We start from the raw sequence: 16,158 nt of genomic DNA, 5'->3' as shown, positions 1-16,158 counted from the left end.
GTTAAGCTTTTGAAGCAGATTTCCCAGTTGTCACCACTTGTTGACCTTCGCTTTGCACTACAGAGCATCACAGGTGCACACACTGAATCCCTTTCCACAGAAAGTCAAGCGGAAGATATTCTCCACCCATGAAGGGACATTCAGTCTGTGGGACCAGCTGGCCCGAAGGAATTTGCTCCCAAACACAAGCAATGCAGATGTGGGGTCCTCGGTACTCGTTGTTTTGGGGCACATCTCTGTTCTCCCTAGTCTGCACTGTTTTCCAACACAACAAAATCAGTGGGCAATTCGAATAATTTGTCAGTAAATTACTCACTTCTAATGTACGTAATACAGGCTTTAGCAACTTCTAATCAACATTACTATGTTTGCACACTTTGTTATCCTAACACTAAACATGGTAGTTTTTGTGGATGAGAGAAGAGGCTGACCTTTTAAAAAAAAGTTCCATAAGGGTGAATGTGTCATGTTGGAGGAAGATAATGTGGTTGTCCAATAAATATCTTGCTGGCATAAGTACAACAAATGTCAAATACAAGACAACTCAAGATTCAGTTTTAGGCCCATGATGTGACTCAGACCTTCCTCTTTCTATTGTTATTATGTGCTAAGTTACATATGTGCATTTAGGAGAGAGAACACATTTCTAAAGGAGAACGTAGTTTGTGTGGTCCTCCACCAGATGTCCCTACTGTAAGCCCTGCAGAGTCCATTTATTTACACACCAAGTAGTTTTGTTACCAGGTGAGACAGGACCAGTGAGCAGTGCCAAGTGTGGTACCTGAGGTGCCGGTTGCGCTGGGGAGGCAGACGGGGAGTGAGGGCAGGAGAGGAAGGTATGGCGCAGGCTCTCCTGCCTGCCCAGGGTGCCACCGCCTCTCCCACCTGATGCTATTTACTCATGCTGCGCTTGCTACCTGAATGGTGTGCATTGCAGCTTTTTTCTTTTTGACAGTGGGAAAAAAATCAGTGTGGCTCGATAAATAATGTAGTTGGAAAGGGCTTTTTATTCCTTAACAGGGTGATGGTGTGGCCAAGGTTTATCTGGGTCAGAGGAACCTGCAGAACCGGTATCTTCATACAAACTCCAGGTCTGTCTGTAACACAAGGAACAGGACAGGCACATTAGGGCTTTTAAAATGACCTCTGATATGCAAATGAAGCAGCCCTGAGAAAGAAGTGGCCGTGGCTATGAGCAGCGCGAATCGACAGGAGTGAGTGTTGCATACCTTCATGCACCCACTACACACTGTATCTGTAATAAAATAGACACAGCCCCAGACATGGGCTCTGCAGCACTTGCACATGCAAAGCTTTTGAACTGGTTGCTGTCACTGTCGAGTCTGGTATGCTCTTCTGCTGCTGCTTATATGGATGAGCCCAACCTGAGCAAGAGTTTCTTGCCTCACTATGAACCTGATCACGGGGGTGCTGTTGACTCTTCACAAGATACAAGGCTACCTGTTTTCACAGTGGACTATGACTATGTGCAGATTCCCTATGAAGTTACTCTTTGGATCCTCCTTGCCTCTCTTGCAAAAATAGGTAAGTAGAAAATGGGATCTAGGGTCCTCCTACCTCCGCAAGGAGTTAAAAATGTACCATGTAATCAAGTATCTTCTGTGCATTTTTGTAGTTGGGATTGTTTTTACAGCTTCTGTCCTCAAAAGAATATGTGTGTTCATTACCATAACAATGACAAAATTCCACCTCTGAATGCTTCCAGCTTATTTAAGTAAATATATGACCTCTAACCCTCATGTTTCTTGGGTTGTCTATGCTAGTGAGCAACAGCTCTCCCTTACACAGTGCTGTCCATCTCTTTTTCTAGTCTTTAAACATCTCAAGGTATCAGAATTGACAGCCTGACACAGCTGTAGAAATCAGTAACACCAGACTGAGACTTCAAGCGTATTGAATTTGGGGGAGAAAAGTGGGAAGAATTCTTCTGTTGTGCGAATAATAGGAAACAATTCCCTATGAGTCTTTGTTTTACATGTTTGCTGTTTAAAGTTGCTCAGAAAGTAATACCAGCAGAGAGGGACTAAGAGTCTAAGAGAGTGTAGGTCATCAGAGATGTAGGGTAAGTGCCTTTTGAATACATACCAATACATTTAGCTTCTATTGGAGCTCCATGTAGGTATCTGAATAAAGACAGACAACTCATGGAGAAGTAGGAACTGCAATTAACATAGCAAAAATGGCTCACCTTGTGTCTTACATGTTTTCATGGCTGGGCTCAAATAATTTGACCATTCAGAATTAATGGAGCAATATCAAATAAATGAAGAACATTGTAATAATGTTAAGAGCTGCTCACATGTGATCTCCCTGTCCTTTTGATCTTTCCATGGGATTTTCAAACATTACTGTAGAACAGGTTGGTAGGTGGGACTGATGATTTTCTGGAGGTGGCCCGAAGATAAACATTTTTCATGTCATAGTCACACAAATGACCAAAATCGTTACCACTGCCCATGATTTGCGAGTTTCATAATAGCTGATGATCTCAATCCAATTCCTATAAACAAATGCCTTCACTGCTAAAATAATAATAAAAATTTTTACAAACAAAGTTTGTTGTTCTGGAATCAGCAGAGTGTGTTAGCAATGAGCATATTGATCAATTTCTTTATTCATCATCCATAAAAGCACAGGACTTGCCGTATGGCACATCTACTCAATATTCTTGTTTTGAGCAAGAAATAGATACTTCAGAAGAACTGTGTGATGCCTCCCAAGCAGACCTGTTCCTTAGCTGGGAATTTTTAAATAATACTATTTTTGGTGAAAAGTGTGGAGCTGCTGACTTCAAATCCACTTGGAAGAAAGAGTTAGTCCGAATAATCTGGTTACCCAGGGAAGAAGATTTCCAAACTGTTAAAAATTTTCAGTGTTTCATTCAGGTATTATCTTGTTTCTGGATTTCAAGATTTCAAGGTGGTAAACATTTCTGAGATCCTGAAAGGCAAAACAATCCCCTTATTCTGTAAAACGGACAGAAGACTTGAACACGATTTATTTTTATTAAAAAAGGAGATGAATAGAGTTATGATCTTAACATACTTTTTGGTAAAAAACAAATAGTCTCCCAAACAAATTATTGAAAATTTCATAAAAATATTTTTCTTTTCCTTTACTTTTGAACACTGATAATTTGAGGGTCACAGAATTGCAGTCATAGCATTAGCTTCTGGAGTTACAGGATGAAGGTTGACCTAGCTTCAGGCATGGAGACACAGCCATTGGATTTATAGGCTTCTTAGTCTGCATCATTCTCATTCTTGTAAATTCTGAAAAATTCCTTACATTTCTAGTAGAGGCACCTCTCATTCATAATATGATTACACAGTTCCTGATATAGCGACTAGATGAGCCACTGCTAGACACTATCTTAGTATTGGTATCAATGTCAAATGGGAAGAATTATATGAATGCAGTTGCAGTAGTAGTACATCAAGGTGAGCAGGAGGAGATTCACATGCACAACATTTATATGGCAAGTGTAGCCCTTTCTCTGTAAAACAGCTTGGCTACATCTATGCTTGTAAACTAACAAGCAGCCTGTCAGGAAGCTGTGTGTGACTGTCCATTCCACATCAGTGTTGGTGTGTGCCTTCTCAGCTCTGGCCCACGTCGACAAACCTTCTCCCAGGCAGTACCTGGGCAGACTGTGGGCCAGGATCTGCTCCCACAGGTAGTTTGGATGCAAATACTTCTTGCTGGGGTAGGGAAGAGAATTTGGCTGTATGGATGCAAGCCGAACCTTTCTGCTTGGAAAAGTCTTTGGCCTGCTTAATTTGCTAGTGTAGACTCAGCCTTTATTCTAGCGAGGAAAAAAAAAATCCCTTAGGACACATTATTTTCTCAGATATTTGATGTCTGCTAATAGTTCTTTCCGCTCTGCTGAAATCACTGGTTTTGTTTCAGTAAACTAACTCATAAGGTTCTTTACAAAATGTTGTTTACCTTATATAGGAACAGCAGTTTTCCCAGAAAAGCAAGGTTAATCAGCTTGTACAAAGCCTTACATTACTGTGGCTTGATTCCTGCTGCTTTGGATATTTTGCTGTTCATGAGTACTCACTCCCTCTGTCTGTGGGTCACTTGCAGTCCATGCAATGCTTCAGGGGGTGCTGGAAGTGGAGGCAGCTGAGCAGACTGTGGCATCTGAGCTGCTCCCTGCTCCCTTGGGCTTCTCCAGGTTCCTGGTCAGCCCAAATCCAGCGGGAGTTCTGCAGCCACGGACCCTCCTCAGCACTGGGGGGAAGCTGCCTTCAAACCTACAGCCAGGGATAGGGGTCTCTTCGTGATGGAGGGACAATACCGTGCCTCACAGGTTTGGCAGTAGCGGTTGGGCAGCAAGGTTTCTTGAAGAATATTTTCTTTCCAAATTGTGGAGTACCTTTTCAAAGAAGTTTCTGCATTCCTAGAAGTGGAGCTTAAACTCACGCACACAGGAATCGAGAGCTGGGGAGTGGGAAGAGAAGAGATTCATGGCCAAACTCTTCCCCTGCTTTAGTGATACAAGTCTGGGAATGTTTAGTTTTGAAGGGAACAGTACTGCCTGTTTTTACATTCATAATCCTAAGAGCAAAACCTGGCTGTCTGAAGACAAAGTATTGAAAGGCAGGCAAAACATCTGTCTGACATCAGGTTAATTTAAACTTGAATAATACGCTAACATTTTATTCAAGGTTTCCATCTCTATCACCGATTACCAAGACTCATGCCTGAAAGCTGCATCTTGATTGCCATTGGAGCACTAGTTGGAGTGATCATCTTTGCTTCTGATCACAAATCTCCACCGGTGATGAATACAAGTATTTACTTCTTATATCTCCTTCCACCCATTGTCCTGGAGGAGGGTTATTTCATGCCAACTCGCCCATTTTTTGAAAACTTTGGGTCCATCCTGTGGTGGTCTGTGCTGGGATCTCTGCTAAACTCATTTGGGATTGGCCTCTCCCTCTATGGAGTCTGCCAGATTGAAGCCTTCGGCCTGACTGACCTGAACCTGCTGCAGAACCTGCTCTTCGGCAGCATGATTTCAGCTGTGGATCCTGTGGCAGCTCTGGTAGTTTTTGAAGAAGCCTCTGTTAATGAGCAGCTTTACATGGTGATCTTTGGAGAATCATTGCTAAACGATGGCATAACTGTGGTAAGTTTCTCTCCACTTCTTGTCTTTCCCTCTTTGGGCTGTTGTGGCTTGTAGGGTTATAGGGCACAGGACAAGAGCAGCTCTAAGGACATCCTAGATACATTATTTATTTTATGGATACTCCACTCCATTACACACAAGTAATTTTACTGTATGTAAAGACTACATCTTATATTAATTCTTTCAAAAACATATTGTTTTAGAGCTGCTGGAAGAGGGAAGCATACACATACACATTAGACGTGACATCTTGCTCTTGCATTCACTGAAGTGAATGGATAAGCTACAGCTGATTTTGCTGGTAGGATCAGTGTAAAACCTGGGAACGTTCTTGACATTGTGCAAGCAAATAAATAGAAAATTGTACTGCTTAAAGACTGAAGGCAGCAGGGGTAGCAATACAGGATACCCTGCCTTGTCACATGCCTGAGAGAACCCTCTGCAAAAAAAAAAAAAAAAAAAGCCAGATGTGGACAACATCTGGAGGCCGCACTCCTTCCTCCAGCCCCTACTAGGAAGTTCCTCAGAGACCTTAGACAGGAAATACAAAAGCCACTATTAACTTTGCATAACTCTGTTTCTATCAGCAAAAAAAATTGACATCTGACAAATGTTCACTTTTCTTGGCTGTCTTATCTCAAGTGTCCAGAAACAATGCTTCTGGAATAAGAGAGACTTCGTTTGATGTTTTTTGTTTTTTTAAATAGATTAAGAGTGTTTTTACAGAGCTCCCTTTGCTAATACTTCTCCCCTTTTCTCATTAGTTCTGCTAAAACTTGGAGCAACTTGAAATTCTAGCTGTAAACCACAATTGGCAAAACCACTTAGAACATGCATATTTTTCAAGGAAGAAATTTCAAGCAGGAAATTCATTGCTCAGAAACCAACAGGACTGCTCATGTGCTGCAAGTTAACTGCAGGTTAAGGAGTTTTGCTAGATAAGATCTTTACAGAATTTAAATCACAGGAATCTAAAACACACAAAAACTATTCAGATACTGTTATACGTGAGTTGCAGCACAAGTTGGACTTGTAAAATCTGTACAGAGTTCATTGCTGAAATGCTTCATGGGAGAAGTGCCATTTATGAGTAATGCAAAAAGGAAAAGGAATGAAGTAATTTCTTGCAGCCACAGCCTATTGATCATAAATCCTTCCTCTTGGTGAATCAGAGATGTAGGGCTGATGTAGAACTAAGGGACAAATGTTACTTACCTTTACATGCAAACTGCTTATGTGTTATAGCTGTAACAAAAAAGTCTCCAATGCATCTATCACTTCCACTTGTCTTTTTGGTTCCTTCAAGTGCAGATCTCAAAGAGTAATACCTCTTTCTCACTGTGGAAGAGCTTGTTTCATCCTTTTTTGACTGGCTCTCTACCTTGCCTTCCCTTTGTTCCCATCTGTTATTTATGATGTGGGTCCAACTCATGATGGTATTCACATGAGCTTTCAGTCAGGATCCTGTTACAGCATAAATGTGTAGTGACAGAAAGCCTTTAAAAACAGTGGCATTTAGGCATTCCTCAGCAGCACTAGGTGTGTTAGCAAAAGAGGAGAAAGGGCTGGACATGGGCAGTGTTGGCTACACCACTGTGAGCTCCCTTTGCCCCACGTGCCCTCATCTTTGGGGCTCTTCTGACAGCAGCTATGTTGTAATCAGTTTGTCAGCTCCTGCAGATGCATCTCTGCATCACCCACCTCTCATCCATTTTCTGGGCAGTCAAGTTTTCAAAATCTCTACCTGGCTTCATGTTTGAAAAGACTGAAGTATTTGTCACCTGGACAGAGCCCAATAGGTGGCCTTCTCCTCTCTGATACCCCACTTGCTTTTTTAAAGGCTTTAAAACTGTTTACCTCAGGTGTCTTATCTTACCGTTTCCTCCACGTTTCTCTCTTAACAGTTTCCTTTGAGTTTACTCTATGAGTTTAAAAAGATAGTATCACCAAGATATATTAAGAACACATATTTTTTGATTGTTTAAATACAGATATCCCCTGGTTCTCTCCAGTCTGCTTATCAGCTTGAACATATTTTTCCCCAGCAGGAAAAACTGGTATGAATTTTGTTGAACTTGTGTATTACACTTGAGGCAACAATAGCTCCCTCTCCTACATTTAGTTTAATATCCTGGTATAAAAAATTCACAAAATAACAGACTGTGGAATTAGAATGATGATTTAGGAGTTATGCTTTTGACTTCAGGACTGTGACAAAAGTGGATAATTTACCCTTTTTACCCATTTGTACCTTTTCCCGTTCTCCTCAGTAGGGCCATGCCTGCAGATGGAACAAGAAGGCTCCAGGTCCTGTTAATCGCTTCTTTTCCCAATTGCTTCTGAGCAGACTGTTAGCATCAGAATAGCACAGACAGCAAGAGGACTGGTCCTAGCATGCATCGTATATTAGTGGACTTTCAAAGCCCTGTTCGAAACAGTGATGTTGGTAAATCCAGTGCAGATTTCATTCAAACCTGAACACAGGTGGAGGACCCTGATTTTGCTGTAAAGTGCTTCAGGCATCTGAAGCTCTGCTCCCACATATACACAGACCATTTCTGTGTCAACAGGAGCTGAGCACCTGTGTGCATTAGGAAACAGAATATTTCCCCTGACTACTTCATCTCTGAGGCTTGATTTTAGAAACATTGAGAATACCTATACATCATGCTGTACTCAAAATGAAGTGGCAGTGAATATTTTCTCTAATGGTGCCCTCTCTTCTTTGTATGCAGTAGCAGAGCAGTTAAAGAAATCTACTGCATGATGGAGACCAAAGTAAAATTAATTTATTTATTTGATGGGATTTGAATTTACCTCTCTGGTGTTGCTGCTGAAGGCTCTGACCACTGAGATGTATGGGTGCTAGGAAGGAGGATGGAGATATTGTCTGCTCCTGCTGTTGAAGTTGACTCACTGTGTTTAAATTAAATGCACATGGTCAGAAAGATTTATCAGGGTAGAAAGAAGGAATTGTCAAGGCTGCCTGTGTTGGTGGTTAAGGCAGTCACTTGAAAATCTTTTTTCCAATGGTTATGATGTGGATGGTATGTGCAATGTTTGTATCATAGAGACAGCTGGAGCAGGGACCAGTCCCTGGGGAGGTCCCCTGTGAGCCACAGCATTATGCTCTCTCTTCCCCTCCCTGGCTCTAACAGCCACCCAGTGGTACACCACTACACGGTAATGTCCCCTCCAAAAAACCCAAAGCATGACATTCTCAAAGTTGTTAAATGAGGCCAACTATCAATCCATCCCTTCTTTTTCAGTGAACAAAGGCATCCTAAGTTGATTCAGGCTCTCCTATCATATGAAGAACTACAGTACTCCACTTACTGGCAGGAACACTGCAATGTAACTTAGCCAAGCAGCATTTACATGGAGCTTTACTGCATAACGGCCAGTGCAGGATGTTATACAGAACAGTTTACTCCCACAAAGCATGTTACAAAAAAATGGAAATTATGTCGTATTTCCATAATTTCCATTTTTATGCCATTTCAGTTATATAGACACTTTAGGAGCCAGAAAAAGAGACAGAAACTTAGTAAGTCATTTGCTGATGATAATTTGCTTTATTCAAAAGTCAGCACAGATCCAATTCAAAAGTCAGCACAGATCCATGCCTTGGTACCATTTATAAAGAATCACAAGTCTTACGGAGAGGTTGAAGTCTGCAAGAAATGGGAACAGAGAGAAAACAAGCTTTGTAATTAAACGCTCTATGGCAAGTACAGTAAGGTTTACTTACTGTGGAGACATGAATCCTCTTTTCCTTATCTGACACTGAAGAGCCTAATTTCATACATAGTCATCAGGAAAAAGCAGCTTTGAATATTTTCGCACATGAAACATTTTGTTGTGCTTTGGCTGTCCCCCAGAAATATTAGCAATGAGCCTCCTGGAGAACAGGCTGTGTAACACCTCAAGGTCATATGTTCCCAGCAGCAATTTCAGATTAGATAGTAGCTGGGGAATAATTATTATCCTAATGAGCTTGACTCTTCTACCTGCAAATATCTGCTTTAATCTTCTTAATAGCCTTCCAAAATTAACTATATGAAGAAGAAAGACTGAAGAAAAACAGATAAAACAAAAGATTTTGGTCCGTTTTGCATTTTGGAGCTAAGGCTTTGGTGCAACAGCTATGGAGAGCTGGTATCTTTAGATGTTCCTCAATTTCTTTTGAAAACTGAAAGGTGACTTTCATGCGTTACACACTCCCTGTAAACAGATCTGACAGGACTTAATGTTAACCAACTGTCAACAACCTCTAACACCTTTTTATTACTACCCTGTTCATTACTCTAGAAACTTTTCATTAGTTTCTAAAAGATGGATGAATATACTGAAGGTTTTTAATAATTAATTTCTGCAGAAGAGAAAGTATTCGTAAGTATGGCAAACTTATCTGCTCTAAACTAAATAAAATTATCTTTGCAGACCAAATTATATAACATAGCAAATTCAGTCTTTCTTCTAATCTGACATTGTTTTCTTTTTATTTTTGTCACTTCAAGCTTTCTAGTCAAAATATATGTGTGGAGGGTCTTTAGGCCATTTAGAGTGCCACAGCTTTTGGTTCCCACTTTGAGATTGACACAGAGTTCCTGGGAAGGAGGTTAAATGGTATCAAACCCAAAACATGTGAGGTTAGAGAGGCTCTATTTATCTAGCTAGAGACAATATGAAACTGAGGCTACCATTTCCCTTCCCTTCCCTTCCCTTCCCTTCCCTTCCCTTCCCTTCCCTTCCCTTCCCTTCCCTTCCCTTCCCTTCCCTTCCCTTCCCTTCCCTTCCCTTCCCTTCCCTTCCCTTCCCTTCCCTTCCCTTCCCTTCCCTTCCCTTCCCTTCCCTTCCCTTCCCTTCCCTCTTCTGCTCCCTTTCCCATTCCCAGTGATGTTTCATGATTTTTATGCATTTAACATTCCAGAGTCCATCTAATGACGTGTGTCCAGTCTACTGATCATGCAGACAACATAAATGGGATTTAAGTCAAAAGTGTGATTCTTAGTCGCTGCCCTGCCCCATCCTGAGTCAGAAAGAGAACATGTAGGGGAGAGCCTGGGGTTGGTAAGGTATTCACCTGGGCTTTCAACATCTGCTACAAACACCAATAATTAAGTTTACCTTCAGAAAACAAAAAAGCATAAGTATTTTTCGGTTACTTCGATTGCACTTGATCCCCCAGAGTTTTACTCTTATTACATAACCATCTACCCTTCTTTTCTTTGCTACTTTTCAGGACACTTAACAGACCCTTAATTCTGGGACTTGTTAAGAGCCAGCTGAGATTTCAACTGGTACTTTGCTGAGCTGTTTAAAGCAATTTCAGGCATATAAATACACACGTGCATGCACACACACGCACACAGAGAAATTACTAAGCCTGCCAGGTTCAGAAAGACGTCTGACTGCTGTCTCCTTATTTTCATATGTAGGTTTTATATAACATCTTCATCGCCTTCACCCAGATGCACAGGTATGAAGAGATTGAATCCATCGATGTCTTTGCTGGCTTTGCTCGCTTCTTCGTGGTGGGGCTGGGTGGCGTGTTGTTTGGCATCGTCTTTGGATTTGTTTCGGCACTCACGACTCGATTCACCCACAACGTTTCTGCTATTGAACCCCTGCTGGTCTTCATGTTCAGCTACCTGTCATACTTGTCCGCTGAAACCCTTTACATCTCAGGCATTTTGGCGTGAGTATCCCTTATGGCTTTTTGGAAGCCGTCTCAAGGGAAGGGGCATTGTTTTGAGGAGGTGGTTTGCTCGAGGTTGGTACAATACAGGCATTTTAAGTCTCTGATCTGCAGTGAACGGCTTCTAGAGGGTCTGTAAAATGCAGTGGTAACTGGGAAAAACAAGCCCACAATCAGCCTAGGCATAGATATACTGCTGAGGAGTGGGTATCTGTTCAGAAACTTTTTTAGATTTTTGCCCGCTGGAAAAAATACTGCAAGCTGTGGGCAAAATGACCAGTGCTGCCACCATCTGGCTGCTACCTCTGATAAGATCAGCTGAATGAGAGAATGATTTGATAATAGACTAGGTATCTGCATTTATAAGCTGTATTTATCTATTATTTCTAAGCAGCATCACCGTCAGATTGCAAGAGAGATGAAAAGTAATGATTATAGAAAACAAACAAAAAAAAAAAGAATGTCCAAATGATTCCTTTTGTATATAGCTGTGAATATCAGCTTTAATGTGATTTACTGAAATTACATTACATTTGAACAGCATCACTGGACCTGAAACTAGGCAAAACCCGACAACCGAGAACATTAAGCACATATGTGCACATAGTGCATATACTTATATGCATAAATGTATTCATGTATATAGGTATTGACAATCATATTTTGATATGATCAGGATACCTTGTTACTTCTGTAATGCTGGGAACTGTTTTCTTAAAGTGCTGTGACGGCACAGGTGCCCACTGCAGAGAGAAAGCTGGCAGGTCTATCAACTGCAGTAAGTGCAGAGAAGGCGAGTACTGTGGGAAGGAAAGAGGACCGCGGCAGGAAAGGAGTCAGAAGAGAAAGGAAGGAATAGAGGTGAAAATGAGAGACTTTGTGAGAAAACTGCTGGTAGGTAAACTTGAAATATACCACACCGAACAGCCCCTGAGCAGGGTAAAGTGTAAAGACATGGGAACCTGATGGTGGTGAATGCTGCAGGTAGTGGCTGCTGTGGGATCAGTGCCTAGCTGCTGGGCGGCAGAAGCCTTGTATGGCTCGTATTGGCTCTCAGCTTGCATGCTGGAAGGTAGCAGGGTCTTGCAGGCCCTGGTGCTCTGGAAAGTATTTCCCTCTGTTGAGGACAAACCAGTTTAAGGCTAACAAATACAAGTGTGTGGCTGTTGATGTCCAGACAGGTGCATTTACTCACCTCTGTTTGTCAAACCCTGATTTGTTTAGCTTCTGACCAGAACTGGCTTTGTAAAAACAACCTTAGCAGGATGGCTCTGGGAAGCAATATTTGAATATTTAACCATATTAAATAAGTACTTAGACAGGAGATATGTTTTTCTGAGCAATTAGACAAAGGAGATGAGTCTTGTACTATGTTTTGCATAACCAACACATTTGCTCTGGCTGAGGTGACTGGTGACTTTAGTTAAGCAAGGTTAGACCTACTATGTAGTGAGCACTAATACAATATGGACCCTTCCCTACCTGCACTGCCCAAAATACTGCTTCATTGCACTAGACTACATAGATCTTTATTTCTTTTGCTTCTTATTTTCATTACAGTGTTGAAATTATTAGTAATAAAATAATGTTAATATAATTGGGATTTATTATTCTTACTGCTTCATTAAGGAAATTATTGCTTGTTTTAGGGATGGGAACTTATTGTCATCCTTCTGAATTATTGAGGAATTCATTCATTTTTCACTTGAATCGTGAAAGTCTATTATGCATGTGTCTGAAAGTCAACAGTATTAAACATTAATGCCTAATGGCCTTGTCTTGAGTGTCCTTGGACCTGCTAAATGTCTCAGCTCCACCAGAATGCCCTTGAGATTTCTTCAGTGGAAATTAAATGAGCAGAAACTAGATGAAGGGTTATTTAATGAACAGTCAGCGTTCTCTGAATTCACGAGTTTGGGAAAATATCATCACAAGAAGCCCCCAAAGGTTAAAATAATATCAGTAGAAACTAGACAGATGATGGGATATGTTACTAGCATAGCACTCAATCTGTCTATCACCTATGACTATGGAAAATGAAGGGGAGAAGAGGAAACCCCCCTCAGTAGGGCTGCTCAAAGACTACTGCTCCATGTGATTGTTACCAGTGTCTCTGCTGGGTGGCTGCTGATGCCTCCGAAGCAGGCTCCAGTCTTCATTAACTGCGAAGAGGTGGAGAACGTCCCTTTGCTTCCTTAGGCACATGCACCGCACCCTGGGAAACTAAAAGGGAGAGAAGGACACTTCTGCAGGGTAACTCAGTTTCACCTTGCTGTGCAGCAGCGGGGTACTGTGGGTGGGTGGAGAGTCACTGAAGCTCACCCTGGCCCTGCTGATCTGCCGGCCAGCCGGCAGGGAGCCGCCGGGAGCTTTGGCCCCAGCATAGGGCTACCACCATGTTCTCCCACCACTACCTCAAAGGAGAGGATCACTAAGAGGCAAGTTATGTCCCTCTAGCCAATCTGTCCATAGGCTGGTACAAAACTGACTTGCCCTTTGTTTGAGACTCAAATATTTGGTGCTTGGTGGCTGTGTGTTAGGCATTCAGGATAAAACGGACTTTGAACTGGAACGCAATACCCTCACTTCCTCGCCAGGAAGGCCGACTGGTTTGCTTCCTTTTTCCTGTATGCAAAATGGATTCGTAAAGCTGAATGAAGATGCTTTTCTACCTAACGAAATAGCTACTGTTACTGAAGAAATAAAATGATTATTGGTATTAGGAAGGTCAAAGGTTGGTGATGGAGAGTGCAGGTAATAAAGGCTCAGGTTGTTCTTAAATGAAAAGAAAAACAGGTTGTGGCTGATCTCTGATGTTTTCCCTGGTACAGGATGACAGCATGTGCAGTGACGATGAAAAAATACGTGGAAGAGAATGTTTCCCAGAATTCCTATACCACAATAAAATATTTCATGAAGATGCTGAGCAGCGTCAGCGAGACCCTGATTTTTGTGTTCATGGGAGTGTCTACAGTGGGCAAAAACCACGAGTGGAACTGGGCCTTCATTTGCTTCACTCTGTTCTTCTGCCTCATTTGGCGGACATTGAGTAAGTCAGCTTTTGTGGGTAACCTGTTCTGCCTCTCTGAGAGAAACACTTTCATGCAAAGGTATGTTAGAAAAGTCCTGCAGACTGGTGTAACCGGTTTAATAATGAATGTACTCGGCTTATGTTACTGACAAGTTAATTTCACAACTCTATACATGGAGAAGAAGGGGGGAAAAACCCCGAATAAATCTGAATGCCAGTCTCCAAGCCCAGAATTTATGATTAGGTGAGAATGAAATATTTTAAGCAAAATTAAAATATTAACATGATAGATGCTGATGTCTTAGTTAACTATATGCCCTTGGTAAGGGGCTTCGTAATGATTTCATCACACACTGTAATTAACTTACTAATTAGATAATGTACATCAGCACACTTCTGGTGCTATAACACTACAGGTTCTGGGTGAGGAGCGCCGGAAGCATTGAAAAAGAGTGAAGGTGAAAATTATCACTGATAGATAACTGAACAGGGACTCTGTTTCCTTCCTTATACCACATCTAGGCCAAGCACACTATGCTACTGCTCCTCACAAGTCAACTCTGAAGTTTTAAACTCACTAGAAAAGAGCGCCTGTTTGAAATTACTCCATTTCTATACACAGTATCTCCCATTCCTGCAAGGGTCTCCTACTCCCTAATCTGTGAGACTGGGATTCCTCCAGCATGGTCAGGGGAGTTTATAGATGATGTCACATGAGCTGTGGGACAATTTCTCATCTTCTCCTAATTCCCAGGATGGGCTGACTGTAACATTGAAAAAAGGAGGCTGGTGGTGTTCTGGAGGGAGTAGCAGTCCTAGCAGACTTCTCGTACAAGCTGCTCTTGTGCCTGTTAGCTAATTTACTGCAACTGTGGAAGTGGAAAGGCAACCCATTGCCATCTTCTCCCTCATCTGCTAGTACTGTCCAGCCAAAAACTCTAGCTGACATAAGAGAAGAAGGAATGACCTACTGGGTCAGACCAACCCTCTGCAGGTGTCTTCGACAGAGCCTACAGGAGATGCTAATTAGGGAAGGCTTGCAAGCCTGGCCACCTTCTGAGCTCTGCTCCTCAGCGTCTACAGTCACTGTGTTAGGGATGTGAGAGGGTACATTCCTTGCCTATGCTATACAAGGGTCTGGTTTGGACCTGTTGCCCATGGATTATGCCATCATTTTTCAAACCTGAATACTCTATTCTGCATCAGGTTAAGTTACAACTGCTGCAACAGAAAGCAAACGCATTTACTGCTGGAAAGGTGATGAATTATGGAACACACCCTACTCAGCCACTGTTATTTGTCACTTAAATTTAGTTAAAAATATAAGCAGATGATGCTTTTGTAATGAAAGATGTTTGGAAGTGGTACACAGGAGAGAGCCAAAAATACAATTATGTAGGCAACCTTATTTCTGACATTTTTTAACTTCTGAGTGCCTGAATTGGCCATCTTAATAACATTCTTTTTGAATTTCAGTAGGATTTTTCAGAGTAATTTATATTTTTAAAGAAAATGAGAAATCCAAATATTCCATCAGGTGGCCTTGGAGGAGATATTCTGAGGACTGAAATTTAGGCACCTACCTTGGCTAACTAAGTTAGTAGGTTAGGTCCCCCATGCTTCATTTATAATCAAAGGAGGCCCCTCCGGAGCATCCTGTGGGGTGTAAATCTACACTGGGCACCTGCCACCACCTCCTCCAGCCTTCAGCCCTTGACTATATTCCCTTTACATACAGAGCCCATGCTTGAGCTCTGGGCATTGGCCCTGCATTATCTGCTATATTATTGAGGAGGAACAAGACCTGTCTGGTGATTCATCAGGACCAGCTGTGCCCTGAAGGGGAAGGCAAAATGGGATAGAGAGGAAAAGGCAAGGGATAGTTGCTGGACACTGGCTGATCAATCAGCTGGAGAATATGCTTTGTCTTCTCTACCACTTACTAAGAAGGAAGAAATGGCTGAAGAAGATGTGAAGACTGAGGGCAGCCTTAACTGCAGTGACCGTGAGACTGTGGATGCTAAGATCCTGAGCGGAGTGAGCAAGCCGACAAGCAGCAGAATTACAATCCTGGACTTCAAAGAGCAGATTCTGACCAGTTGAAGTGGTTGATAATGTAGGAAGGGAATTGGCTGGACCACTGGGCTCAAAATACTGGTCTAGCTCGGGGCTAATGGCATCACTCAGGGCTCAGTACAGGAACCAATATTCTTTTAATGTCTTCATTAATATCCTGGAGGATGGAATGGAGTGCACACTGAGCAA

The 16,158-nt window shown here is 42.0% G+C and overlaps 1 protein-coding gene across 1 annotated transcript in view; it reads left to right on the top strand.

Moving 5' to 3' along the window:
* Positions 1–1,207: 1,207 nt before the first annotated feature.
* The window catches only part of SLC9A4 (solute carrier family 9 member A4), a 35,495-nt gene continuing 20,544 nt past the window's right edge, over positions 1,208–16,158 (top strand). Inside the window, exons 1-4 of the mRNA XM_059822054.1 lie at positions 1,208–1,545; positions 4,698–5,161; positions 10,603–10,862; positions 13,694–13,911. Of these exons, the coding sequence (XP_059678037.1) occupies positions 1,284–1,545; positions 4,698–5,161; positions 10,603–10,862; positions 13,694–13,911 (1,204 nt within the window). The 5' untranslated portion in view covers positions 1,208–1,283. The remainder of the gene's footprint in view (positions 1,546–4,697; positions 5,162–10,602; positions 10,863–13,693; positions 13,912–16,158) is intronic.

Source organism: Gavia stellata, chromosome 1 (genome assembly GCF_030936135.1).
Source record: "Gavia stellata isolate bGavSte3 chromosome 1, bGavSte3.hap2, whole genome shotgun sequence".
NCBI classification, from domain to species: Eukaryota; Metazoa; Chordata; class Aves; order Gaviiformes; family Gaviidae; genus Gavia; species Gavia stellata.
The sequence above is the reverse complement of the archived record's forward strand: the minus strand, read 5'-3'. Positions and strand labels throughout refer to the sequence as shown.